Raw genomic sequence first — 27,170 nt, forward strand, 5'->3', positions numbered from 1 at the left:
GATTTTTTTCATTCTGCTTTTCATTGTAAGGGGTTCAGAAGAAAACAAAACCCAAGATCTGGGTACTCAGGATTTCTGCGTACCACAGGTTACACCTTTCCTCAAAAGAATGGCCTTGTGAGAACCAGGACCTGTTTTCCCCTCCACTTTCAGGTCCTGCAGGAGGGATTCTAGGAATCGTTGTTTATTCTGTTGCAGTCCCATAAATAGAGACTGAGTGTTCCTCACGTCAGCACAAAAGATTAGCAATTCCCATTATGGAGCAGACCCAAGAACTGCACACGAAATAGCATTGAATTTCGATTCTTTACTCTGAACCTGTGTACCAGGTGACATCTGTTTTTGCTTACCACATGCTGTGCACTAGCTGGAACTTCAGTTCCGAACTGAGCTGGCACACCAAGTGATAGCCTGATGCTCATCTCCGTCTGAGGAATAATCTTTCACACCACGATGGCATTCTTCTGAAAAAAAGCACTAATTTTTTGTTGCCTTTATTATGTCTTTGCAGCTTTGCTCGGCTCTCAGCTATAAATAAAGCCTGCTGATGACTTTGTGAAGTTGTCAGATACCTTTTGTTGGCAGACAATAGGCAACAGGTGCTTGTGATCTGTCCAAGCCATTATTCCATCTCCACCCCGTGTTATTATAACCTTCCCTCCCCAAACCCATTCCCAATGTATGAGAGCAGCCACATGTAACTGTCACCAGTCATTTAGTTCTGCTTTCAATCCCAGCAAGGCTTGGTTTTTGTTCATGGAACAGGACATGTAGTGTGCACTCTCTGGGTGCGTTAAGTCTTCAAGTAGCATTATTGACATCTTTTTCTTACATTGAAAATCCCTCTGAATTCCCCCAGAACCTTTCCAGAGTTTGAGACTAGTGGAATGAGGATGATGTAAACATCACACTTCAACGGGTTCAAGTTGATTCAAATGGACTCGCATGAGCTGGATGCTGTTTAGAATCTTCTTCTGGTGACCAACGAGGGTGATTCCAATACGCTGGATATCTCTGCAAAACAACAGAGGACACAGAAGTTGTTGAAATGAACTGCTTGCTCTGAACAGTCTCAGTCTATTTTGCTGTAGATGCAAATAAATGTGTATGGATATGTGTGTGTGTGCCTATCTGTGCCTGAGAAACAGCTGACGAGGCTTCTGCTTTTGCTTGACAAATGTGCATGGGTGGAAGGGGTGTTGCCAGAACTTGGTAGGTACAAAAAGAAGCATTGCAACTGGGCCATGAAAAGGATCAGAGGGCTGATCTCCTACAGAAAAAAAGGAAGTTGGAAGTTTTTCCGCCAGAAGAGAAGGCTCCAGAAAGAACTTTCTCAATATATAAAGGGGGCTTACAAGAAAGATGGAGAATGACTTTTTACCAGGCCCTGTGGTAACAGGACAAGGGGCAGTGGTTTGAAACAGAAAGAGGGTAGGTTTAGACTGGAAATAAAGAAGGGTGGTGGGACACAGAAACAGGTTGCCAGGAGAAGTTGTGGATGTTCCATCCCTGTAAGCATTCAAGGTCAGGTTGGTCAGAGCTGTGAGCAACATCACCTAGTGAAAGGTGTCCCTGCTTAAGGCAGGAATGTTGGACTGGATGATCTTTAAAAGTACCTTCCAACCCAAACCATTCTATGATTCCAAGAATGTTTGTTTTCCTGGATCCTGTCTTTTACATAGCACTTCAAACCAGTATATGGTGTGGCTGGTTCCAAACATATGCTTAGAAGTGCTTGTTATTATCTGTGTTAGCTGTCACAAACAGTCTGATATATCAGGCTCTCTGCAACACCGACAATACATTTTCTGATGCACACTGGATTAGAATTAGTGCTTATAGATACAGATTACAAGTGTATCACAACATGGATGCTGTCCAGAGGCCCTAGTAATATGCAAGGAACAGTAGCTACTTTGCCTTTTTCATGTGTACGTATTTTCCATATAGCAAATTTCTCAGACTGCTTTCACTTTCTGCAAGGAAAACTCAGTGTCTGGTATGTATTGCTCTCTGCTCTGTTACTTACTCGAGAGTCATGCGTGATATGACATCAAATGTAGCCAGACCAGCCTGGTCAAAATTCTCCTTGTAGCGGCCCATCTTGATAGCATCCAACCACTCGTGGGCATTGCTAAGGGAAGGGAAATCTGGAGGACAGTTGCTCAGGAGAGGCTGAGATGGTCTGCAAAAGAGGCAGGTTCTAAAACCCAAGTTATCAGCAGCAGCTGAGCACACTAGTAAAATAAGAATTATGAGAGGGAGAGAATGCAGCCTCCGAAAAGGACAGAATGAAGAACAATGACATTTGTTCATCGTGCCCTGGCTCCTGAAGCCCCACCTTGATGTGCTGTTTCTAGAATTTCAGTGTCCCTCTTTCTGCCTGAAAACAATCAACCAACCCAAGGAATTGATTCTCCCTTCCCATTGCCCATACTGTCTCAGGCTCATTCTCTTCTTGTTGCCCAAGATCCTTCCACACTTTCTTGGCCTAGACCTATTAGCTGGGCAATGAACTGCAGTGAGGAGGTTTCTGGAAGAGACCTTATACACCTTTTTTACCTTTGTGACTAGGTCTTCCTCTCCTAAATGTTCTCTTTTGGTCAGATAGTGACCTATGAGACAATGAATGCGTTGTTTCAGCTCCAATACCCACAGATAAAAGAACTGCACTAGAAGGCTGAAGAGATGACTGTTTATATATGGTATTTACTTTTTTCCTCAACATCTGAACCTGTCCCAGAGCTTTAACACTTTTTATGTGCTGCTTTTAGTAAACTGGGCCTCACTAGATACTTCTCCCCTCCCCCAGCTGTGGAGTACATTCCACTGAGACAAGATTTATAACCACAGGGAAAACCCCTCCAGGACAGCAGGATGTTATTTTGTCATCAGCACAGCAGCCAACTAACCTTGGCACCGTTTATCCCTCCAGAGACTTCTTCTTTGCTGACCTCCTGCCTCTTGTTCCATCAGACTGCAAAATGCAGTTGGGAAAATATGGGATGTAAGCTGCAGTTCTAATTATTCTTATGTAAAGACTTCCTTCCCTCCATAAGCTAAGGTCTTCTTTTTCTTCATCATCTCTTGTGGTCACACAGTATGGTGAGATCACAGAATACCTCATGCTGCTGCACCCAGATGTGTCCCTCCCTTCATTCTCTATGATCCCTCAGTCACTCATCCTCAGTGCAACTCATCAAGATTTATCTCCTGTCACATTCAGCACTCAGAGCTCCCCATTAACTGAATCAGGATATACAGCTCTTCCAACCTGTTTCCTCTCTTTTCTTCCATTTCCTGTTTGCTCCCAGTCTCAAATGACAGGGTTAGGAAAAAAACTATATAGCCTGATTTCTGGCTTCCCTTTCCTCATGATGCCTACTGAGAGACAAGTCCTGTTATTTTACTTTAAATCCCCATCTCACCTGCTGGTCCCAGTGCCAATGGCCTTGAGGGCTGATGGCTTGCGAATCATTTTATCCAGGGCACTGACTATTTGCTCAAATTTGGGTCTCTGGACCCTCTCCTTCTGCCAGCAGTCAAGCATCAGCAGGTGCAGAACAGTTGGGCAGTCTGGGGGTGGCGGCAGGCGATAGTCCTGGTCAATGGCATTAATTACCTGCAAGAAAAGAAGAACAAAGCTTTATTGCAACTGGGAAAATAAAAGAGCTTCAATCACTTGGTGTGTGTGGCTTTCTTCTGATTGAATTGAGACAGCAGAGAGAGGTAGATGTACATCCTCACCACTTCCAAAACTTACATCCTGATTGGACATGTCCCAGTAAGGCCTCTCACCGTAGGACATCACCTCCCACATGACAATGCCATAGCTCCAGACATCACTGGAGGAGGTGAACTTGCGGTACTGGATGGCTTCAGGGGCAGTCCAGCGGATGGGGATTTTGCAGCCCTGGCAGACAGAAAGCAACCAGAATGTAGTGAGGTAAGGACTGCTTGTGAAAACAAAATCACTGAAACAATCAGATGTTAGCAGCACAACACAGCCTGGAGCACCGAGTGACAGTCCCATTGATTCTGTCTTGGAAACATTGCTGGTTTAAATTCATACTATGTTCAAGGTTTCCACCTTGTTTTACTGACAAGTATAAATGAAAAGAGAGAATCATGCCTCCTTGATGCTACAAATCCCATGATTTTATACTTCTGCAGCTTTACTTTGCAGCATTTGAAAGTGGCATATAGTAAAATCCTCCTGAGTCACAATCATTTGGAAATCTAAAGCCATTTAAATAATGCCAAACTGCAGCACTTAGGGACAGATCCAATGAGTAGCTAGCATTAACTCATTTCCCTTTCCATCTTGACCTCTATAACTACAGGTATGACTTGTAAGATGAAATACCATTCAGGTGCTGGTTCTTCAAAATGCACAGATCTAAAAATTGTTCCACTTTTCAGTGACTGGATTTTTCATCCTCTTCTTTTTTACTCCCACCCCTTTTGCAGTATGTGTGACAGATGTCACAACTTCATAGGCAATAAGCCCATAAATACACTTAGGCCATTTATGTTTTCTGCAGTAAAAAACCCAACTCTTTTCTTCAAAGAGTGGTAGTACAGGATTGCAATCTCTCCTTAAGTCCTTTATCCTTCCTACAAAAAGGTAATGAAAGGGGGAAGATAATAGTTACGTCAGGCTATGAGGTTTGACCTATTCACCATCATGCCACAAAGAACAGCACTGAGACTTCACATGGCAGAGTGGCTCAGATACTCAGTTATTTTTAATTTTTGCTGCTTTGGAACAAATAGCCCACAAGACAGAAGTCTCTACTCCACGCTTCTCTATGGTCTTAAGACAGACTAGAGAAGGTACATGAAACCAAGGAGGAACACAGGAAAAAATTCTATCTGTCAGCACTACAGTAACTCCCACCACAGCAGTGACTCACCAGACCCCCAGTGTAGGTGGGATTGGAAGCATCATCCTCCAGGAAGCGGGACAACCCAAAGTCTGACACCTTGCACACCAGGTTACTATTGACCAAGATGTTTCGTGCTGCCAGGTCACGATGCACGTAGTTCATGTCTGACAGGTAGCGCATGCCGGCGGCAATCCCCCGCAGCATTCCCACCAGCTGCAGCACACTGAACTGCCCTTCCTTCTGCTGCAAGGGAAGAGGCAAACACAGCTCTCATGGCCACAGAACATTGAGCCAACAGGAGACTAACAAAGAGAAGGGTAACGATGTGGATTTATGAAGTTAGAGAACACACATCTTAATTTCAGCCCAAATCTGAAGGTTCAAGGACAACAAATAACAAAGGACGATGGGCTCAAAGCAATGAACCTCAAATAAAATCAGACACTGGTGATCTTTTCCTGAAGGTAAACCTCCTCTTGTGGCCACATCCCCCTTTAGCATCCTACACGTAGCCTCACTAACTACGAAGATGGCTAAATGAATGTGAGCACACAAATCTGCCTTTACTAAGATCTTCACAATGGCCTCTATGCAGTTCTACTCAATAGGCTCATGTACTCTTCAAATTGTACCTGCCAAAGCATTTGTGGCTGAATGAGCACATGAATCAGTAAAAAAGAAGTGAAGCACCTATACTACCTAGATTGTCCATATTTGTTTTCCATTACTAGGAAACTCAAAATCCAAAAATAATTGCAAGTTTCATTACTGCATTACAATGTTGAAATTAGAATATATTCTGTGAAATAAAGTCTAAAAAACATTATTAGAAAGGAAAAATTTGGAACATGCACATAAGCAATTGAAAGGGTGTATACAAAGATTTGGTACTGTTTACATTATTATTGGGAGTTGAAGAAATCTAAAATACTGAAATTTTGTATGGTTGTTGAGCCCTTGGAGTGTTTTCACCATGTTGTTCTGAAACCACTTACTGTGGCTAACTACTATAAATTCTATTGCACTTGAAGAGCACAACTGAGGACTTAGGGAGACAGGACTAAAGAAGAAGGACAGGCAAAATTATCAGGTCTGAGACTGCTACACAGCGAGATGAAGAGGTTAATGGCTGTGGGAGACTCTGTGGTACCCTGAGGAAGGAATCCAGTGATCCATTCTCCATGAACTCTGTGACAATCATGACTGGCCGGCTCTTGGTGACCACCCCCTCCAGGTGGATGACATTGGGATGCTCAAATTGTCCCATGATGCTGGCCTCACTCAGGAACTCCCGCCGCTGTTCCTCTGTGTAACCTGACTTCAAGGTCTTAATAGCTACCATGTATTCACGCTTCCCTGGGTGTTTTAGGCGCCCAAAGCACACCTCTCCAAACTCTCCTGTCAGGGAGGGAAGAAACACACCTCAAGTAAGAAAACAGAGCAATGGATTTTAAACAGATGTACTAAAGCATTCTACTGTGGACGACTTTGGGCGATGCATGGAAATAGGGTTATGGGACTGTTCAGATTAAGGTAAAGTCTTTGGTCAAGGCTGGAGACATATTTGGGGTTCAAATGAGGAATTCTGACTCTTCAAAGGGTGTTTTAAACTTAGTTTAGAGCCAGCATCTAAAGGGTGCTTTAAACTTAGTTGAGAGCCAGCATCTAGTAGGTTAAAATGAATTTTGGTAAAAATGAAGGTTTAGATATCCTGGGACACTGGATGAATCCATTGGTCCACCTCAGGCCAGTAGTGTGCCAGGTTTCAATGTGAACAAGAAGGCACTTTAAATAATCTGCAGATTTTCACACTACCTGATCCAATGACCTCCTCAATCTTGATGAGGGACACATCAATCTCCTTGGCAAATTCTCGAATGGCTTCATTGGGATCTTCATAGGTTGAAGGATCAATGTAATACTTCACTCCGAGTCCTGCAGTGGGGGAAACAGCCCAAACATCACCAGAATCAAACCCTGAGACACACAGGTGTTAATGAGTCCTGAAAAGAGACAGGCCCTGGCCATCTGTTGCTCCAACACACTTACCTCGTGCACCGATGTACTGCTGCAGGCGGTCTGTGTATGGAGTCTCTCGCCTTTTACTGCAGGACACAAAGGAAACGAAAGTCAAAACACACACAAGAGTCTCTCATCAGATCCTGGGGTAGGCTTCTCAGTGCAAGGCTCAGAGAATCCTTGAAATTAAGGGTAGAAGATGGATGTTAAGATCCTGCCCATCTCCTGGTAACCAGTGCGTGCTTGTTTTCTATGTGGTGGTTTTTATACCGCTGTTGGCACCCCCACTTTAGAAAAGACATATGATAGGGCTTTCAACACTATCCTGAAAAATAATATTACAGTTTAACATTACTGCCTTGGAAGTTTTATTGCTATTCAGGCTAAATTTGCATTTTAATTTAATTTAATTACAACAAATTATTCTTCTCAATTATAATGTATGTCTTCTTCTGTGATGCCTTTTAAGTTCTTCAAAAACATTCTAAGAGACATTTACTCTAATGCTTAATATGTATAGATCTCCCCCAATTATTTTTCCTCCTGGCTTTGTTTACCAGCATTTATTTTGGCCATTCTAATAGTAAGTATGGTACTCAAACCAAACCACACAGAGCCAAACAGATGGAAATCTGTTCCTTGATGTGACTTTTGCATGTGCAGATCAAAACAGATTTTTAATATTGTAAGGTTCATTGCATATATGCATCTAATTTCCAGTAAGCATAGGTCCTTCTCAGCATAGCATTTCTCAGATTTCATTCTCCTTCTGAATGTGTATGATTCACCATTTATTTCCCACACAATTATTTTAGAAGTTTCATTCTATTCTTTGTTTGCACTAAATCTATTTGCCATTTGCAAGCTACTTCCTTTGTTCCAAGCAGGGTTCATTTAACCAAAAAAAAAAAAAAAAGTATGTTTCATGCTAGTTTCCAATCACCCTATTAATTAGACCAGATTGTAAATCAAACCCTACAGTATCCTGCAGTATCCCTGCTGTCTGCATGGATTTGTGTCAACTCATGTTTTGCTGTTTCAGCATGAGACCTTTTAGCTGCTGATTCAATTAGCATTTTGAGGCAAAGTATCATGAAACATTATGTTACTTTTCTTTATGAACATAAGTAATTCTGACAGTCTAACAGCTAACTGTATTATTCTTACTTGTCAAACATATCTCTTTAAATTCTGCTTTCAAAACCAAGACAGTTTTAACTTCAAAATTTTTTCTCTTGTGCAAAGAAATCGGCTTTGCAGGGGGTCTATACCTAGGAGCTCTAACTCTGCTGTTAAACCTGAAAGTCAGTTTTTTTATATAACAAATTCATTGTTTTCCATATAAAAATCCAACAAAACAATTAGCTAAAAGAGATGTTTCATAGTGCATATTGCCTGAAAAATGTGTACCAACAATTTATAAAAACAAGTTAAAGTCAGAGCATTTGATTTTACATATGTTCAACTTTTTATGGAACTACTCATTTCATCTGGTGTTCCTCATTTTCTGCATCTTCAAACTTACTTTTCTTATCAAGGACAAATTTAAAATAGAAATTTGGTGTCTTGACTTTTTCTGAAAAACTGTCTATTAACTGTACATAATTCTTTAAGTACAAATGAATGTAGTTTTTATAATATTTCCTCATATGTATATTTACAGATGTCGTTAATGTCTTTCCCCAACACAGTTTTGGTAATATTAACTTTTTCTGGGTTTGGTTTATTTTTTTTAGAAAAATATATGCTTTATTGAGTTGTGCACAGAATATCACATTTCCAGCTGTAACAAGAAAGTGTATTTTTAACAGTTCACAGCAACAAAAGGAGGCAACATTTCAAATATAACAATATTTGATAATTCTTTTCTTTCAAAAAAATATTAAAAGAGAATATATGCAAGAGGAGAAAACAAATGTAGAAAAGGGAAGAGTACAAAAAAATCATTAAAACTAGATGCCACTTTCTAAAGTTAAGTAGTTTATACATTTTTTTTAGGTCAGCAGAAAAAGCTAAAAAGTCCCTCTTGTGCAGAGGCACAGTAGAGCAAAAACACAGAAACCCATTACTGACAATCTAGGGGATTAAGTTCAAACCTCAGTAAATTCAAGGAGTGGGTAATGACTGTTTCTTTTCTTCAAATAACAAAACCCCCATTGTTTACTTTTGTACCTCTACAAAAATAGCAACCCTTACTTTTTTCTCTTTAAAATTTCTCTCCTTTTTTTTTTTTTTTCTCTAAGAGATTATCTCTACAATCTTTTATATGCCCTTTATTCTTTCCAAAATGGAAAGTGGTATTTGCTTTCTTTAACCTGTATTTTATGAGCTAGTGTTCCATGGAACCATTGGAGTTGTATAGATTTTATTCTTCAGCAAATGAGCCCTTGTCTCTTGGTCCTTGGTGAAAGGGTATTTATCACCTTCTAAATAACTGGATATGCATACTTATTCCACCAGTCCTTCTCCACTACATTGTTTCATTCTCCACTTGCTTGCCTAAAATACAATGTACAGTCCCTCCTTCACAGCAATGCATTTAAATACCTTTGTGTACCAGCTTAGAAATGCTTTCCTTGTGTCCATATTGCTAACTAGCCAAATATCAGCTAAGTACATGAGTGGTTTACCAAAGGAGAGGCTCCCCAGATAGGAGTAATGGGGCAAGATCTTTCCTTAATTAGAGAATGGCATCTCAAGGACATCTGGATAAATGCAGATCAGGCTGTTTCCCTTGGGACGGGGTTATGTTGCGGGGGTAAGGAAGTTCCACTGAAGTGCACATGAGCAGGTCAAGGAATTCACCTCTTGAAGATGATGGCAAGGATGGCAATGGCAGCAATTACCAAGAAGGCCAGACCCCCGAGCGCTGAGCCCACGATCAGAGGCAGTCGGTCCTGCACCATCTCCGAGCGCTCCCCTGGCAAGGAAGACACACACACACACACATGGATGCAGAGGGCATCAGAGGAACTGTGCAGTTTCCCTTCTGCTCACCAAGATCTCTCTCCTGTAATTCCAGCCCTACCAGCCCTTTGCTCCCCAGTCACTGTGCTTCTCCAGCGCCTTCTTTCCTACATCTGAAAAGCCAGCGCTCCCTCTGAATCCATTTTCTCTTCCCCTGGTCCACTGATGGCTGACAAGCCACTTAGGCACAGGCTAGCTCTACACCTGGGCTGCAATCCCACTGTCCCCTATTAATGTAGCTTGCCAGTGACATACTTGAGTACCTTTGATCCATACCAAAACGATGGTGACCCTGCTGGAAGGCACATATGCCTGTGTCCCATCCACCTTTGTGTCCTGTGTCCCACCTGTATTTTATACATTCACAGAGCTTCCAGCTGTAAGCTGTCCCATGACAGCTGGGGGACAAACTACAGCAGTATATAGTGCAGTGTATGGCCACATCCCCCTAAAGAGATTTTTACTGGCACACTGCACCTGCTGGTCAGAGGCACAGAGGCAACAAGGAGTCTGGCAGTAGTATAAACAGTACCCTCTAACAGCAAGAAGTTTCTCTGAGTGACCAAATCTGCATATGAAAATTATTATAAACAGAAATGCAAGTTGAGTGCAGTTCTCCAGAGGATAAGCCAATACAGTGGAAGGTCATCATGTGCAGACCTTGGCCCAAAATGGCAGCACTTACCTCCTGTTAAAGTCTGGAAATACATCTTCCCACTGTAAGGCCCATAGCCAACTGCTGTCCTAGCACGCACTTGGAAGGCATAGATCTTGCCTGGGCTCAGACTTGGTATCGTGGCCATGTTAGTCTCACTAGTTAAGGTCAATGAATTATCCTCATCTTCTGCCTGTGAATGTCAATGACCAAAAAGGAATGTGAAACTTCTGCCTACACTGCTCACTCTCCTCATCATGGCATGACAGTTTCCATGTCAACCCAATATTCTTTGAACCTCTACAGAGCCTCCCAACAACAGCTGCTATTCCAGACCTCACTTCCTCTCACACTACTCGTTCTTCACTGCTGCTTTTCATTCCCCCAGGCCTGGGCTTCCCGCAAAGCTCTGCTAAGGACTCTCCATCTAAACAAAAATGAAAGACAAAACTTTGTCCTGTGGTTCACTTTCTAAAAACTCCAAACTTGTGTATTCTCCTAGGAGAATTCAGAGCAAAAACACATGTAAAGCTGTATCCAGGAAGCTGCTACACACATTTTCATTTTCACAAATAGCAGTCCTTTTTACCACTAAAAACCAGTAGCCCTGCAAAATCCTGCAAAAGTATTTATGTGATAGACCAGTAATATGGAATGGGAGTTTGTCTGAACAGCCCCATACATCTCTTCCCGCCAAGTCAGATGGATTAGGAGTCACAAGACATGTGAGTGGAGGACAAATTAGTATTTGCCACCCTGTAATTCCAGCATAGAAAGAGGTATTTGCCACTTAGCGAATGGAAGAGGGCATTTCTTCTCATAAAATTTCTTAGAGATGTCTGTCCAGGCATAAATGGGGACATGAGACTTCTCCTTATAAATGAATGACAGACTTTCAGTGAATCCAATACCATATTTACATATTTAGAAACTTCAGCTCCTTCCACTGTTACCTGTGTCAGCTGATACTAAACTTATAGTTAGCTGCAGCTTTTAAGCTTAAACAAGTGTCTTCTTTTTTCTTAAAATTTGTCTTGTCCCTAGATTTTTCCAAGTTGGGAAATACAGAAGGACTGATGTCAGATGACATGTATATCACAATCTTCTGGTATTGGTAAAGTTTGTTCCTTCCTCATAACTGAAGCATTTCTTTTCCACCTTGTTCATTTGGATGTAGGGGTGCATCACCCAGACATCAAGTGCTCAGTATGACTTTTTGCTCACCTTGTCAAAGTAGCGTAGCTGGTAATCCAGGATGATCCCATTGGGCTGGTCTGGCTGAGGCCACGACAGTGTGATGCTGTTGGTAGTACGACTCACCTGATGCATCATAGGCACAGCAGAGGGGACTGGAATAAAAGACAAAAAGGAGAGATTGCAAAGGGATAAGCTTAAAAATGAACTGTAATTGAAAATTCCTTAGGATGAGTTAGTAAGTTAGGCCAGCTATTCCTTTAACTTTCCTTAATTTGCAGTATGAAGTACTTTGTAAAATAACCAGAAGAAATCCAGGCACAATACTACTCCGCTGGAAGATTGACAACTCAGACTGAAAGAAAACAAAGAAATCCACATCCAACTGATTATGCATAGGAGTTGATAAATTATCTATATTATAGCTGGAATATAATTCTGATCTTGAAATGTGCAATGTTTACGTGCAAGATGAGAAGGTTCTCTATGCCACTGCCTTGTTTTAAGATCAACAAAGAATACGACGGTGGTGAGCACAAAAGCAGAGCACATTGCTTCTTTTCTGCTACTCCCCCAGACTGTAATTTTTTTCTGGGGGGAAAAAAATTAAATATAGACTATCAGAGTAATGGAGACCTTGTATATGAAACATTCTAGAGAATGGAAATCCACTTCTACCAAAGCCATTCATGAACCCAGCTGCATACACATGCACACTCTCCAGGTTCATGCAAAAGCTAAGGGTGTATGAACTTCATCTCGGGATGAGATCTCCAAGCAAAAAATCTCAGGACAATTTTAAGAGGATCTTTCAGACTGCCAGCTGTGTTTCCACAAGGCTCTTCTCAAGTTTTGCTTTCTCTCTGCAAAGAAAACGTCATGTTGCCAAGAAACCTACAGGTAAGCAGCTAAGGTATCCTCATTTTCCTAATGGATGCAACATTTTCAGCAACATTTAAATTTTCCAGAAAAAGCATGCCAATGAAAAGCTGCCACCAAACCCCACCGGTTTTAGAAAATAGACATAAATTTCCTTGATGTGAAGAATGAAGCAGAGACATTTGGCAAATGATCAAAACCTGCAGAATAGAATTTTCTTCCCTCATTAATCGTGGAAAAGATAAAAGGATTGTTTTTAATGGCAAGATAAAATTATTCTGTAAAACATATTTCAGATGGGCTTCAAACAGCTCAGGCAAGTGGGAACTAATTTAAAAATGTAAATGAAACAAAATAAGAGTCTAAGCCATAAACTGCTTTCTCTCCTTGTTACTCCTTTTATTTTTTACCTTTGCTTGCCCTTCAAACAAGATTACACCACTACTTCACCTGCCAATGAGAATGTTGTGACAAGAATGAAGAGAGCAATAATTAACCAAGACCATACGTAGCATTTAAGATGCAAATGAACAACACTGTATTAAAATGTCAGGAGGTAACTGGTCAGCTAACATTTGACCAAGACAGATTCTGCTACATTTAATGTTCCAAAAAGTTTAACTCTCTTCCACGGAGACACAAAGCAAACACACAGGAGAAGTGCAAACCTAAATGCAAAGCTACATTGCCAGGGAACAGTTCACTTCCTTCTAAGATTTTACAGAATGATCAGAGTTAAATCTCTCCTCAATTCCTCTCCTTCCCACATCTAACAGTTATTCTTCTCTCGCTTCTCATTTCTTCCCGATCCCCATTTTTTCCTCTACCTGGAAGAATTAATCAGCAAAGAAATAATAAAAACATCCCTCAGGTGTATCTCTTGACCATGTGCCACAGCATTCTAGAATGTTCTTATTGTCCAGATATGTCCATTACTTAGGGTAATCAGATGGTGGCAGGGAGGGGGTAACCAGATACTGCAGTCTGTTGTATTAAAAATAGTAATTTCAGTGATTTGCACCTAATAAGCAGACACTACTTAGAGGAAAAGCCATTAAAAACTCTCAGAAATAAAACCAGCTATGAATCACTGCAAGGCAGATTGTCTTTAATCTGCTTCTCTGAGACATAGTTTAGATTTTGATACATGTTTGCCTCTCTTTTAAGAACGTAAAAAATTATGAAACACTGGCCAGGGAACTCTTCCATCACTTGAATTAAAAGAGATATCAAGATTTCTCTTTTGAAAATATCATACTAACATGGTATGAATACTAATACTAAGGTGATGTGCAAGGCAAACGTAATTGCTGGCAGAGTAAGCACATATTTCCTGTCAGAGGTGTATTATAAAGTTATTTTCTCAGTGTTAATACATTAGGAAATATAAAAGTTCCATAGCTCTGCTGCCACAGAAGTGCTACGTGAGTATTTTCCCTTGTCTGCATGCCAACTTTTAAAAATGTTTATAACAGAACTTTGCTTTCAAAGCTTTCTTTTGTATACACAAATGTGTCCAGGTATATATTGATTTGTCAGTTTTATTATTTTATTTTTACATGAGGTTTATAGACATAGACATGTTACATCCCTGTCTAATGGCAGCTGAAATCACAGTGCCTGATTCAATCGATTCAGGGCAGTTGGACTAGATGATCATTGTAGGTTCATTTCCAACTATTCTACTCTAATTCTAATTCTAATTCTAATTCTAATTCTAATTCTAATTCTATTCTATTTACTGAGGTCAAAAAAAACATGCTATGAGATCAGATCTTTAATTAAGACTGAAAAAGCAGTTCTCATTGTATGCAATTAAATAATACCAAATGTATGGAAAATTCTTGCCCACATAAACCTAGTTAAAGCTGTAAAGAAGTCCAAGCACCAGTTAAATACAACTCCCAGATTCTGTATTTTGTGGTTGTCAGTTGCAGGCCAAATTTTTTCCTGGCAGCAGACACGTGCCCGAAAGACTAAAAATCTATCTCAATCAATACACTAGGTAAGTAAGGAATGTGAAGGAATTGCAGACTCATGTAACAATACGTGGCAATCCCCACTTATGCAGACCACAGCCAAGTGCCTTTCTTGGCAGACCATGAGCATTTCTGGCATGTGATATTCAGTCCATATTCCATGGAGATACTTTGGGAGAGCCAATGTGATCCCTTCATGGTTCTGCCTGGAGAATTCCCGTGGGATAACCCCCTGGAGGAAAGAGTGGCTCAAAAAAGCTAGTTCATGTGCAAGGATTACCTCTGCCATGTGCAAAAGTAGTCCATCCCAACAAGCACAAATTCAGGCAAAAAATGCCAACAAGCCAGCATGTTTGAACAAGGAGTTCCTACCTAAACTTAGACACAAAAAGGAAGTACATGGAGGGCGGAAGCACGGGCAGGTAGCCTGAGAGGAACACAGATGCATTCTCCAAACTTGTAGACACATGGCTAGGAAAGCCAGAGCCTACCTGGAATCACATCTGGCACAGGATGTCAAAAGCAAGAAGGGTTTCTCTAAGTACATAGGTATTTCAAGGAAGAGGGAAAATGTGGGCCAACTGCCAGGTGGTGCAGGGGTCCTGGTGACACAGGGCATCTTCTTCACATCAGTCTTTACCAGCAAATCTTGCCTTTAGGAACACCAGGTCATGCAGACCTCGAGGAAGTCTGCAGCCAGGAAGATCTTCCTCATGCCAGATCAGCTGACTGAATATGCAGGCAAACTACACCATTCCACGGACCCTGATGGCATGCATCCTTCGGGCTGATGTCATTTTGAGGGCACTCTTGATAATCTTAGAATCATCTTTGTGACTGTGAGGGGTGCTTGAGGACTAGTGGAAAAAAAAAGTCACTCTTCTCCTCAGTAAGGGAAGGAAAGAGGATACAGGGATAGGCAGGCAGCTAAGCCTCACCTTCATGCAAAAGGGTTGTTGAGTCTCCAACCTTGGCAATATTCAAGGGTGTTCTGGGTGTGGTCAGTTCACAATTTGCTTGAGGTGACCCTGATGAGCAGACAGGTTGGAGAATACATTCTCCAGAGGTATCTTCTAAGCTTAGCCATTTTCTGATTCTGAGGAGACCTTCATTTAGCAGTACTGACTAGATAGCCACAGAATACAAGAGGAATTCAGACAACTGGCTCATGGGTCATCATTCAGCTGGGATTCAAACTAAATCCTGCCAAGACCTGTGTGTTATATCTAGCAATGTGTTTTCTTCCCCTTCAATCTTGCTCCACAATCTTCTGAATTTAAACAGTTTGATCAACCTCAGCTAGGCCTCTAATGTTCATTAACATGCCTCTACATTCTTTCATAGTTATTTCACTTCTGTTATCCCTTCAGGTATCCTATGCTTCTCATACTCCAAACAGATGACATGAAGACCCTAGCTTTGTTCTTAGTTTTGTTTCAGCGTCCCAAACATCATCTTCTAGGAAGACCAGTCTGAATGCAGCATGGAAATTCCCTTCTCGATATGTTTATTATCTTATCTTTATTTTAAAAATGTCCTACATTTTTCCACATATTTCAATTTAGTTCTGGCCCTTTCTCTAAATACTCAAAAATCCTTCAAAAGTATCTCGGACTGTCTTCTGTCATAACCTTGTACTTTTGCTCCCTATGGATGAAGAGTGCATTAAAAGGGCAAATTAGTCAGTTATTTTAACTTCCCTTCCCTCTCTTATTATTAGTTTTTGTATATGCATTCCATTCATGCTTAATAAAAAGGAAAATAGCCTTTATGACACAAGGTGCCATGTTTCACTTTGTATTTTATATTTATACTTGCTCAGAAGGTTTCTGACTTCATTTAAACGGTAAGTGAAACCTGAATTCTGAAAATAAGCGTATTCATTCTCTGCTCATGCTGCAGAGATTGGGCATAGTAAAGAGAGAAGCTGGAATAGTTCCTTTTTGTGGAGTGACCATAGAAATTGTTATTAATTCCCAGTCATAGCTGGGCAAATCCATTAAAGATGGCTAAATTGACAAATGTATTCCATTCAGAGGACAAAGAACACTCACACTCTACTTGCTGTACCTGCTGGCTTCAGCCTGGCAAAACGTAACAGAATGAAGCTTTTGAGAGCTAGCTCTCTTCTTACTTCTTTCTTGTTTTGAACTACAAAATGCCTTGCCTTTGTCCCTGCTTTTGCCCACTAAGTCTACTATACCCTTTTGGCTCTCTTTGGAAAAGCAAACATCTTCAATTCATCATTTCCCTTCATAATCTCATAATCATACATGGCATTTAATTCCTTTCCTCTTCTCACACTATTTCATGTGAAAATCTTCTGTCAGGTCCTCTTAAACTTCCTGGCACTACCCAAAAGTGTCCTTGTCCCCATTCAGCCTCTTACACAAGCCTTCAGACTGTCTAGCACTCATTTCTGCAACGCTACAGATTTTTGGTATTGCCAGGTCCCACTGCTCTGATTACCACTCATGCAAAAGGCTGCTACATACATTTTCACAGGTACAAGGCAACCTGGTCAAATAACCTTTGTCTTCACATACCTCTACTAGCTCTCAGAATATCTGGACTCAGCTAAAAATCCCAATACACTTGCTTTTAAAAGTCTGCATTGATTTGTGCCAACATTTAAATCTCTGCTGCCTTTCTTTTTTTCTCTTCTTTCTAGGAATGGAAGATCTGCCTGAACAAATAAGTTCAGTAGCATTTCTCTGGCAACACACATTACTACATGCTTCAGTGAAAGTTGCAGGGGAAAAGTGATAGTTACAGGTAGTTACGGCTGTGCATAGAAAAAATTTTTTCACAACCCTTTAAATGAAAACCTTACTTCTGTCCTTAGACATGAGAAGAGATTTTGTTTACCCTAAGTACACTTGAAGATGTTAAAATAATGAATAAAAATTTAGTCTGTTTTATTTTTTGTGATAATATGGTAGGAGTTTAAGTTCTTTGCATTTTTGTGCGTCAGGTTCACACCTGTGAAAAAGTATAACTTCATTAGAATTACATAATTGCTTTGCATCATGTGTTTCCTGCTATCTGGAACAGCCTTCCAACATCTCTCTATACTTCCTGACATTTATTTAGGTATTCATCCTCAGCACTTCAAACCTGAGCTGAAAGCAATCCCTTCTCTTGTCTCATCTCTGCACAGTTCTTCCGGTGATTAGCATATCATATTTGCATTTCATAGTATTACTATCCAAACAGGTTTCATTACTGCTATCCAAACATGTCTCATGTTTCAGGTTAAGTCTTACAATAAAGGAGGTTTTTCAGTGACAGCCCTTCTAATCCTGATTTCAGGCACAAGGTCACTGAAGAGTAGGAACATCATAATCAGTCTGCCACAGAAAAATGTCATTGTGTAACCAAAGGATACTATCATGCTCTGAAGAAGGGCCAGAAGACTGTGAGGAGTATGGAAACTCTTAGAGGAAGAGTGTTTTGAAGACAAAGTTGAAGACTGAATTGGTATCACAGGAAGAAGAAAAAGTAGAACTGTTTGAACACAGAACATTGCCTAAGATACCTCTAACAAAGGGGCAGCAGTATTTTTTCGACCAGCACTTTAGAAGAAGAGAGAGAACTCAGACTGATGTATGAGTAAGCAGAATCTTCAGAAACTGCCAAGACTGGAGGATCTTTTTTTGGGTCCTCTTTAATTCAGTGGAGAGAAAATTTTTGCTATGGCCCTTTATCCTGATACTGTATCTTTCTCTGGTTTGCTTTTTTTTTTTCTTGTACCCTTCATGTTTTCCCATGCCCTCTTTCTCTCAGCATATAAAATCCTGAAAATTCTATCTCTGCTTGTATAATAACAGAAATAATAATTGTTACAATAACACAACATCAACAAGCAATGCTAAAGTGAAAAGCTGCTGAAGGGATCAAAAAGAGGGGGTATGGACGAGACAGGCCACGTGATGGAGGAAGCAGGGCCTTGTTAGTATGAGCTGTCAGTACAAATCGAGGGCAGCTCATCTCAAGCTCACTTCTAACGATCCCAAGGAAAAGCAAGGAAAGAAAAAACTGCGACCAAACACAAAAAGAAGCCACTCACTACACACTGATGTTTAAGGAAGTTGTTCTTCCCTGAAACAGCTTTACTGCACAAGAGAGGCACCTTAGAGGAAAGCACCCAAGACACTCAGACACATTATGAGACACTTGGAAGAGGAGTGGTCAGAAAATTCAAACAGAAACAGAGGCTAGATTGGGTGATTCCGGGAAGAAGGAAGCAGCTGTTCAATTAAGTTATCTCTGATACAGATAAAGAAGGTTGAGATGAGAAGCATGAAGAAAGAGAATTCTGTAGGATGTTAGTAGAACACCCACCTTTCTCCAGGAGAAGCCAAAAGAACTGCCTGGAATTACCATACAAATTACCCAGCCACATTTTACTGTAAACAAAAACTGATCACCCACTTGCAGCGGGCCTCTTAAGGGGACCAGGGATCCTTGGGGTGCTTTGCTGCTTGATATCTGTCAGGTAATATTTCAAAGGGAACAAACAGATCAACCCCCTGGCATCTATTAACAGCAGAAAATTAGATGGGGGGTATATATATATATATTCCCTTTCTTTCCATATAATAGAAGCAGAAGTGATAAGATGTGATTTAACCAAGCCCATGATGCCACATCTGGTTTCACAGCACTTCTCTGGAGCCTTACCAAAACCTTGTTTTGCAGGGGTTTCCACACTACACTCTGGAATCTCATATAGGATTTGTTTCAGTTTAGCATTTACACAACTTTAAATGTTTGCAGACATTTTCTGTCACTCAGTTCAAAATGTTACCCCTCCTTCTCCTCTCCATCACATTACTTCTTATTATATCCTCTTAAACAGGCTGTGTATAATTCCTCTCTGTATTAGCTTATACATGCTTGTGAAGAACAACATATGCCCAGCCTCTTAATGCTGACATTTAGCAGAACTCTATGCCTGGATGTATGTGTCTCTCTCCAGCTCCAGTAAATGATATTTACAGGAAACAGAACTCCTCTGACTGCCCACACAACCCATTAGTATGTTAGTTTAGTCATCCCCATGATTTAGCTTCTAGTTACAAGTATCATGACATCTTTGAATATAACCTCACAGCATATTTTAATATTTCTACCATGTAAAGAGAGAGAAAAAAAAATTGTTTCTTATTAAGAGGAAAATAAGACGATGAAATGGAGAAGAGTACGGGATAGAGAAAATGAGTAACTTCTCTGGCAAACTGATGCTCACAAAATCCTCATCAAACCCTGGTAGTGTCCCCTCTCCTGCACGATGAAACAATGCGCTTCATCTGACCCACAGCACTGCATCTCCCATTGGAATCTTCTCCAGGGCAGCTCCTTCCCCAACAATCACATCAGCTGCTACACTTGAATATTTCTCCCAAGAAGCAAGAATGGAAAGTCCATTTAGATAAGGCAGGAATGAGAAAGGCAAAAGTAAAACTATGGAACTAGCTGGGCAGGATAAAAAAAGGCACACGACACAGGTAAAAAGACAAAACTCCAGGATTTAAAAGATAAAAGCAAATCAAATGAGCGAGAGAAGTAGCAACTTCAAGACAAGGGTCTCCTCACCGGACTGGCTGGTGCTAACATTGATGGTGGCAAAGTGGGGCGCTTCGGAACTCAGCTCCGTGACCAAGTTGACGGCCTGGATCTCGAAGGTGTAGTGCACACGGGCCAGGAGGTTGGAGACCTGCACGCGGCTCTCGGTCAGCCCCACCTGGCGCGGCTCGAACTGCACGCTGTCCCCGCAGCGCACGCAGGGCCCCACCGACCCCGCCGGGCACACCTTGCAGATCACGTTGAAGAAAACGTCCTTGCGGCCACCCAGGTCCTTGGGGAGGCGCCAGGTCAGCAGCACGTTGGAGCCAATGATTTCATAGCTGAGGTCGCGAGGAGCAGAGGGGATGCCTAGAAAGCAGAATGAAGGATCATAATCCCGTGAAAAAATGGGAGAGATGTGAGGGAAGGCAGGAGGCAAAGCAAAGGGGAAAGAATAGAAGAGTAAGTTGCGGCTTCTCATTCTTACTCTTCATCAGTTGTTTCTTTGAGCAAGGCTAAGAAAAACACAATCTTTGCTACATCAAGCACACACGTTAACAAAGGAACAACTGTATTAGCACATTTTAGACAAACAAAATTACAAAGAAGAGTCTTTGTTTCAAGGGTGTGACTTTTTAATTTCCTTAAAAGAACAGCCATTGCTTAGGGAAGCGCCAATACCTTGAAATGTTAAACTTTACACAAGCTTAATAAAGATTTATCTCTATTGAGAACTGTAATTCTCTTCTTTGGTACCTAGTATCTCTGAATTTTATAAGACTTTAGTTAACCTGTTGCATCTGTTCCAGGCACTGGACACCAGTTTTGCCTGCAATTATTCCTAGTACCAGCCAGATTCTTCAGTGGCATCAGAGGTAAACTCTGACAACTGAAAAACTGCCCATTCTGTGCATCCAACACTTCCCTTGATGGCACAGAGACAGTGAAGAGAAGGAGGAAAATGCAGAGGGTGAGAAGAAGGCATGGGGATGAGCATGGGACAAGACACTGCAGATAAGAAGTGAAAAGCTCAGAAAGGTAGAAGTAGGCAGCAGAATTGCACTGCTAAACCTGGGCACGGACGCAAAGCAAGATGAGAAAGGGAGGGACAGAGAGGCTGAGCTCAGTAACAGGGAGGGGTAAGGGAAACATTATTTACAGAACCCTCATTCTCACCATCACTCTGTAGTTAGGTGCAGGAGCAAAGGGAAGTTTTGGGTAATTTCAAAGGTCTTGAGAAGAGGGGAATTGCAACCCCCCCCCCCCCAATCATTTGGGCACATTCTCTCTCATTAACTGCCCTTCTTGCTTTCAAACACTTCATCCAAACACTTACCGGTGCAGGGAGCATCAGAATTGTCCGAAGCAGATCGATAGTACCGGTTCTGACACACACATTCCTGGGAACCTGGCAGTGGAGCATGGCTGTGGGCAGGGCACAGATGGCAGGGGTCATCTCCCACAGATACTTTAAAGAAACCAGGGGCACAGGCTAAGAGGAGGAAAATAAGAGAGGCAAAAGCAGGAAAATCATTAATTTAGATTTCAGAAACACTGTAATCTTATTTGCATTTAACTTGTGCTGCTACTGCTGGGAGAAGTTATTGCATATAGCTACTACTGGTTTTGGTTCTTTATAGAGCATATGTTGTCCAAGTTGCCATTTCCAAACAGTTTATTTTATTCTATATGTAAATGCTTAAATTGATTCACTGGCAGATGAAAGAGAACCAGTTCTGAGACAGCTTTGGCCACCTTGAATAATTTTCTTCTCATTATTTACTCAAAGAGCTTTTAAATTGGAAAAGCCAATGAGCCCAGCCAAGCGATTTGTCTTGAAATATCAAACAGTTACCCACACCTCCTTCCCCCCAGCCAACACTGCCACAAAATTGGATTTTTTATGCTGCCTACAACAGTTTAATTGCTTAAAGTAATATACACTACCATTGCTGATTTTGCATTAAAACTAAGAGCTGACACTAAGACTGGCAGTCCTACTTTTTTCCAGTAGGTCTGAAAACTTCCCAGTAATGGATAAAAGCATGTTAATTAGTCAAATTTAATCTGCAAATGCATAGGAACATGTATATGCAACAAGCTGAAACAAGGATTGAAATCCATCCTACGGGGAAAGAAAATGAAAAATGAAAAAATAATTTATTTACAATATGAGAGTATGGCACATTCCAGGTTTGGCAAAGATGTGTAATAGGAGGTGCCTGGACCTTATATAGAAGTGCTAGGATACAGCTTTTACTGCTTTTATGTACGTTTTCTAAAGCTGATTTTCTATATAAATAGATGCAGCTCTTTTAGATTTTGTGGACTAACAAGTTCAGGTGAAAGCTCATTTGCAGCTGACGTTTCGTTCATTAATTTCACAATAAAGAGCATTTACAAAGAATGGGAAACTTTCAGACAGACCCCAGATAAGCATTTGATGTCAAAAGACACAAGGGACACCCTCAAGAGCAGAACTATTCTAGTGGTTACCATAAGGAGAATATGCCAATGGATTGAGGATAGCAAAAAGTTACCTAAAAAAAGCAAAGCAAGTAAGAGAAGAATATTGTATAGAGGTGTTATATGAAATCAGAATCATATGTGTTCAATCCCCTCTGTGGCTACAGGCGCAGTCCAGAAATAACAGCCAATAACATCTGTGGAGTCCCATCAGGTTCATGCCTCTTATATTACTTCATCCTCTCTGTCAAAACTCTTGCTGGATGCACAGAGCAACCTCCACATGTACACAGATAAGAGTGGTAAGGCTAGACCATAAAGGGGACTTCAATAACTCTGAATGATAGCTATTAGATAGGGGAACACTGTTTTCTTTCCAGCACTCAAAAAATGACAACATTCAGTGTGTGATACATTGCCATTTGGCAAGGAAAGGGGAAGAAGAGACTGTAATTTTTCATGTGATGGATGATGGTTAAGAAAGTGCAACCGCCTTTGCCTTCAGGCCTTTATCCAGCAGAAAATCAAATTATTCCCATACGGAGAGATGCATCCATATGTTTGTATGGACAAGAAAGAATAGGGAAGATTTTATCCACTTCATAAAGTATAGACCGTTTACTCAATTTTAGGCTCTCTTAACAGCCACAGATGTAAAATATAATATTCACACTTCTTGGCAAATGCATTTGTACTGAAACTATGAATAGTATGAATGGGAAATTCTCATCCAACACACTGCAAAGTCAGTCAATCAAAATTTAAGGGATCTTTCTTTCTTTATTTCAAGTTTGAGAATGCTGAACTTAATGTGAATGTCTTTATTTTCTTAAAAGCAATTTTATCTCATTTGTTTTTTTCTTGCATCAAACTCCTTCTTGAGCTTTTGACGAGGCTTAGAACTAATGACACATTCATTCCACTTGTCAAGGCAGACCTTGTAGAATGGTTATTTTCATTCATTCAGTATTACAGCCTGATATCAAGTAGGACACCTTGCTGCTATTCACAATAATGAAAATGAACACGTAATGGTAATGTCTGCCATGTATGTGATGCTAAAGGGAAATCTGTAGAGGGTATAGACCTCACCTATATTTACCCTACAAGGACAGTGCAAAAAGATTTCAGGTAAATTCACCTTTAGCCCAATTTCAAATCATATGGAAACCTAGAAAAGCTGTGAATTAAGAGTTTGTCTGGTATTTGCTAAATGAAATTAATTTAAAAATAAACATGTTGTGTTAAAATAAATAAACATTTATTTTTACACAGTTCTTTTAAAGTCTACTGGCAACTTGCAGTTGAGCCTGGGGATGCAGGGATGAGGCCTGGAGAGACAGCACACTGTTGATGAATTAGCCAAAGGTAGTAAGCACAAGTGTAGTGCTGTAGGTTTTATGCAATGGAACAAAATAGTGCAGCACCTCCTCAGTAAAGAAAAGCAGTCCATATAAGTTAGAGCACCTCTGCTGCTTAAAAGGCCATGCAAGATTTCATCCATGTTATGGGCAGTGACTCCAAGTGACCATGAACATTCAAAAGCTGTTTGTAAAAACCAACCAACCAACACACAGAGCAAGCCTCTGGACAGGAACATGGTGTCAGCTAATGGATAGCAGTGTAATCTGCCCGCAGGACACTGCTATAGGCACAACACTCTGGAACAGGTATGTGTAACAAATGCCAGTGATGAAACACCTGTTCTTAACTGCCTCACAAAATCTAATTTCACCATCCATGCACTGTGCTTGGCATTATATGTCTGAACCATATGCAAAAGTAGGTTATTGCTGTCTCCCCAAGCACTGCCCAGGGTCCAATGCCTTTTGTCTTGTGACACTGAGATGATTCCCTGCTACCTAAGAGATCTCGTAGTCACTGAGGCAGCATCTATTTTTGAGTGCAATCCCAGAACTGTAAGAGTCACTCAATGAAGAATTGTTTATTTAAGTTCAAGAGTAACGACAGCATGAGAACAGGTGACTTTACAGTAAATTACAGGTTTAAACAAGAAGACTATTTCTACCAACTAAAGTAGCAGGCTTCTGAGAAAAACTTCAAATATGAGCAGTAGACAAAAAAAAAAAATCAACAAAACAAAAAAACCCACAAACCCACCAAACCAAAAAGCTTAACCACATTTCACAAGGAACCTGGCCTGTCTGTGAAGTGATTTTGATAGTTGCCACTTACAGCTCTCCCTTCCAACCTCTCCAGGCCAAACATTCTCTTGTCCTTTATTTAACTTAAGCAGAGTGAAGCAGCCACATAGGCTCACTGATAAGCACTCCACTAAAGCTGAGTAAACCGAAGAAACAAAACTTCACTGCAGCTGTTCCACCAATGAAATAAATGTCAGTAATATGTTCCCATGTCCTATATGCTAGACCAGAGTAGACTGATGTCTTGACTATACCAGCATGTCTCAGATAGCTTTTGATGTTTACCTGTGAAAATCTGGATGGAGATCAGAGCTGACAGCTGGAATTAGCTTCCTATTCAGAGGCACTGATCTTCAAGGGGGACCACAACCAGCCCACTATACTGGAGGAGGAATACAGAAGGGTATAAGGGGTCCAGGAAGTTCCTGGAAAGGATTAGGAATGACTTCCTGACTCAAGCAATAGAGGAGGTAATGAGGGGAGGTGCCCCCCTGGACCTGATGCTCACAAACAAGGAAGGGCTCACTGGTGATGTGAGGGCTGAAGGCAGCCTTTGCTACAGTGAGCACAACATGGTGGAGTTCAAGATCCAGAGGGCAGTGACCAGAGCAAAAAGCAAGCTCACAACACTGAACTCCAGGACAAGAAGATGTGACCACTTGGGTCATCTGGAGGAATCCTGTTGTATAACGCCCTGGAGGGAAGAGTGGCTCAAAAAAGCCAGTTCATGTGCAAGGATTACCTCTTCCAGGTGCAGAAGCAGTCCATCCCAACAAGCACAAATTCAGGCAAAAAATGCCAAGAGGCCTGCATGTTTGAACAGAGCTCCTAGAACAGAAAGTATATGGAGGCAGAAGCATGGACAGGTAGCCTGAGAGGAACATAGAGGCATTGTCCAAACACGTAGACACATGGCTAGGAAAGGCAGAGCCTTCCTGGAATCACATCTGGCACAGGATGTCAAAAGCAAGAAGGGTTTCTCTAAGAACATAAGTGGCTCAAGGAAGACTAGAGAAAATGTGGGTCAACTGCTGGGTGACACAGGACATCTTCTTCACATCAGTCTTTACTGGCAAGACCAGCCTTTAGGGACTCTAGGTCCTGGAGTCCTTGAGGAATTCTGCAGCAAGGAAGGTGATCTTTGGCTTTTACTCAGCTTTGGTGAGGGTACACTTGTAGTCCTGTGTTGAGTTTTGGGCTCCCCAGTACACTAGAGACATTAACATATTGGAGAGAATCCAGGAGAGGGCCATAAAGATGATGAAGGGGATGGAGTTATTTCCCAAAGGAGGAGAGGCTGATAGAGATGGGATTGCTCAGCCTGGAGAGGAGAAGGCTTCCAGCAATCTCATGAATGAGCACAGATAGTTGAAGGGAGGAAGTGAAGAGGAGAGAGCCAGACTCTTTTCAGTGTTTCTCAGCAACAGGCCCAGAGGTGAATAGCACAAACTGAAACACAGCAGGTTCCCTCTGAACATAAGGAAACAATTTTTTACCATGAGGATGACAGAGCACTGAAGCAGGTTACACAGAGGGGTTGTAGAGTCTCCTTCCTTAGAGAAATTCAAAAATTGTCTGGATCTACTGCTGGGCTACTTGCTAGAGATGACCCTGCTTGTGCAGGGAGAGGGGTTAAGGTGTACTCCAAAGATCTCTTCCAAGTTCAGCTATCCTGTATTTTCCCTTAAACATAAGCCAATTAAAATGTGTGGATAGAACCCTGTGGTCTTGGCTGCCACATTGCCAGATCACTCATCACATACATGATTGAGGGTGGGTGGACAGGGAACAATGAATGGAAAAGTTCTTGACACTAGACTACATCTCATTTCGGATGTTCAGAAGTGAAATGAGAATAGGATTGTCAGCTTCTCTCTGAGGGAGGGGTCTGAGAAAAGACTTTAAACAAGACAAAAAAGAAAAAAGAAAAGCAGTAAGGATTCACCTGCCCGGTTCCACTCCCATTATAGAAATTGCACCTGAAGAACTATGGAGTGGAATACTGAGCAACTTAGGAAGGAAGATCTTTCCACAGTGATTATTTTTTATTGTCTAGTGAAAAAAAATAATTACTACATAAACCTATAATCTCACATTGTTATTTCCAGGAGGGATGGCAGATACAGAGAAACAATCATGCTTTGAAACTCTCGTTCTGCCCCTGGGTATTTCTATTTCCAGAAGAAAAACAGCAAAATGAAATCACATAGCATACTGCAAGCAAAGCAGATTTACAGTGATTAAATATGATTCACATCTCTCTCACCTTCCTAATAAAATATAGTTGGAAAAATAATACTATGGCCTATTATAAGAGTTGGAAAAATAATACTATGGCCTAATAATATAAGCAGCTTTGTTGCTGCTTATATTTTACAATATTTACAAT

The 27,170-nt window shown here is 41.1% G+C and overlaps 1 protein-coding gene across 3 annotated transcripts in view; it reads right to left on the reverse strand.

Annotated features, from left to right (window-relative positions):
- Positions 1-287: 287 nt before the first annotated feature.
- The window catches only part of EPHB6 (EPH receptor B6), a 66,136-nt gene continuing 39,253 nt past the window's right edge, over positions 288-27,170 (reverse strand). For 2 of the 3 annotated variants that reach the window (XM_030267833.4, XM_002195043.7), the window contains exons 5-17: positions 21,487-21,642; positions 20,181-20,519; positions 11,755-11,879; positions 10,561-10,723; positions 9,714-9,828; positions 6,939-6,994; positions 6,705-6,824; positions 6,040-6,287; positions 4,917-5,132; positions 3,764-3,913; positions 3,429-3,622; positions 2,030-2,185; positions 288-1,014 (exon numbers count right to left, since the gene is read on the reverse strand). In XM_030267833.4, coding sequence (XP_030123693.2) covers positions 906-1,014; positions 2,030-2,185; positions 3,429-3,622; positions 3,764-3,913; positions 4,917-5,132; positions 6,040-6,287; positions 6,705-6,824; positions 6,939-6,994; positions 9,714-9,828; positions 10,561-10,723; positions 11,755-11,879; positions 20,181-20,519; positions 21,487-21,642 — 2,147 coding nt within the window. In that variant the 3' untranslated portion in view covers positions 288-905. Of the gene's footprint in view, positions 1,015-2,029; positions 2,186-2,912; positions 2,978-3,428; positions 3,623-3,763; positions 3,914-4,916; positions 5,133-6,039; positions 6,288-6,704; positions 6,825-6,938; positions 6,995-9,713; positions 9,829-10,560; positions 10,724-11,754; positions 11,880-20,180; positions 20,520-21,486; positions 21,643-27,170 lie in introns of those variants that run through there. The other variant, XM_072926176.1, reaches the window with a different exon arrangement.

The sequence above is a fragment of the Taeniopygia guttata genome, chromosome 1, assembly GCF_048771995.1.
Source record: "Taeniopygia guttata chromosome 1, bTaeGut7.mat, whole genome shotgun sequence".
NCBI classification, from domain to species: Eukaryota; Metazoa; Chordata; class Aves; order Passeriformes; family Estrildidae; genus Taeniopygia; species Taeniopygia guttata.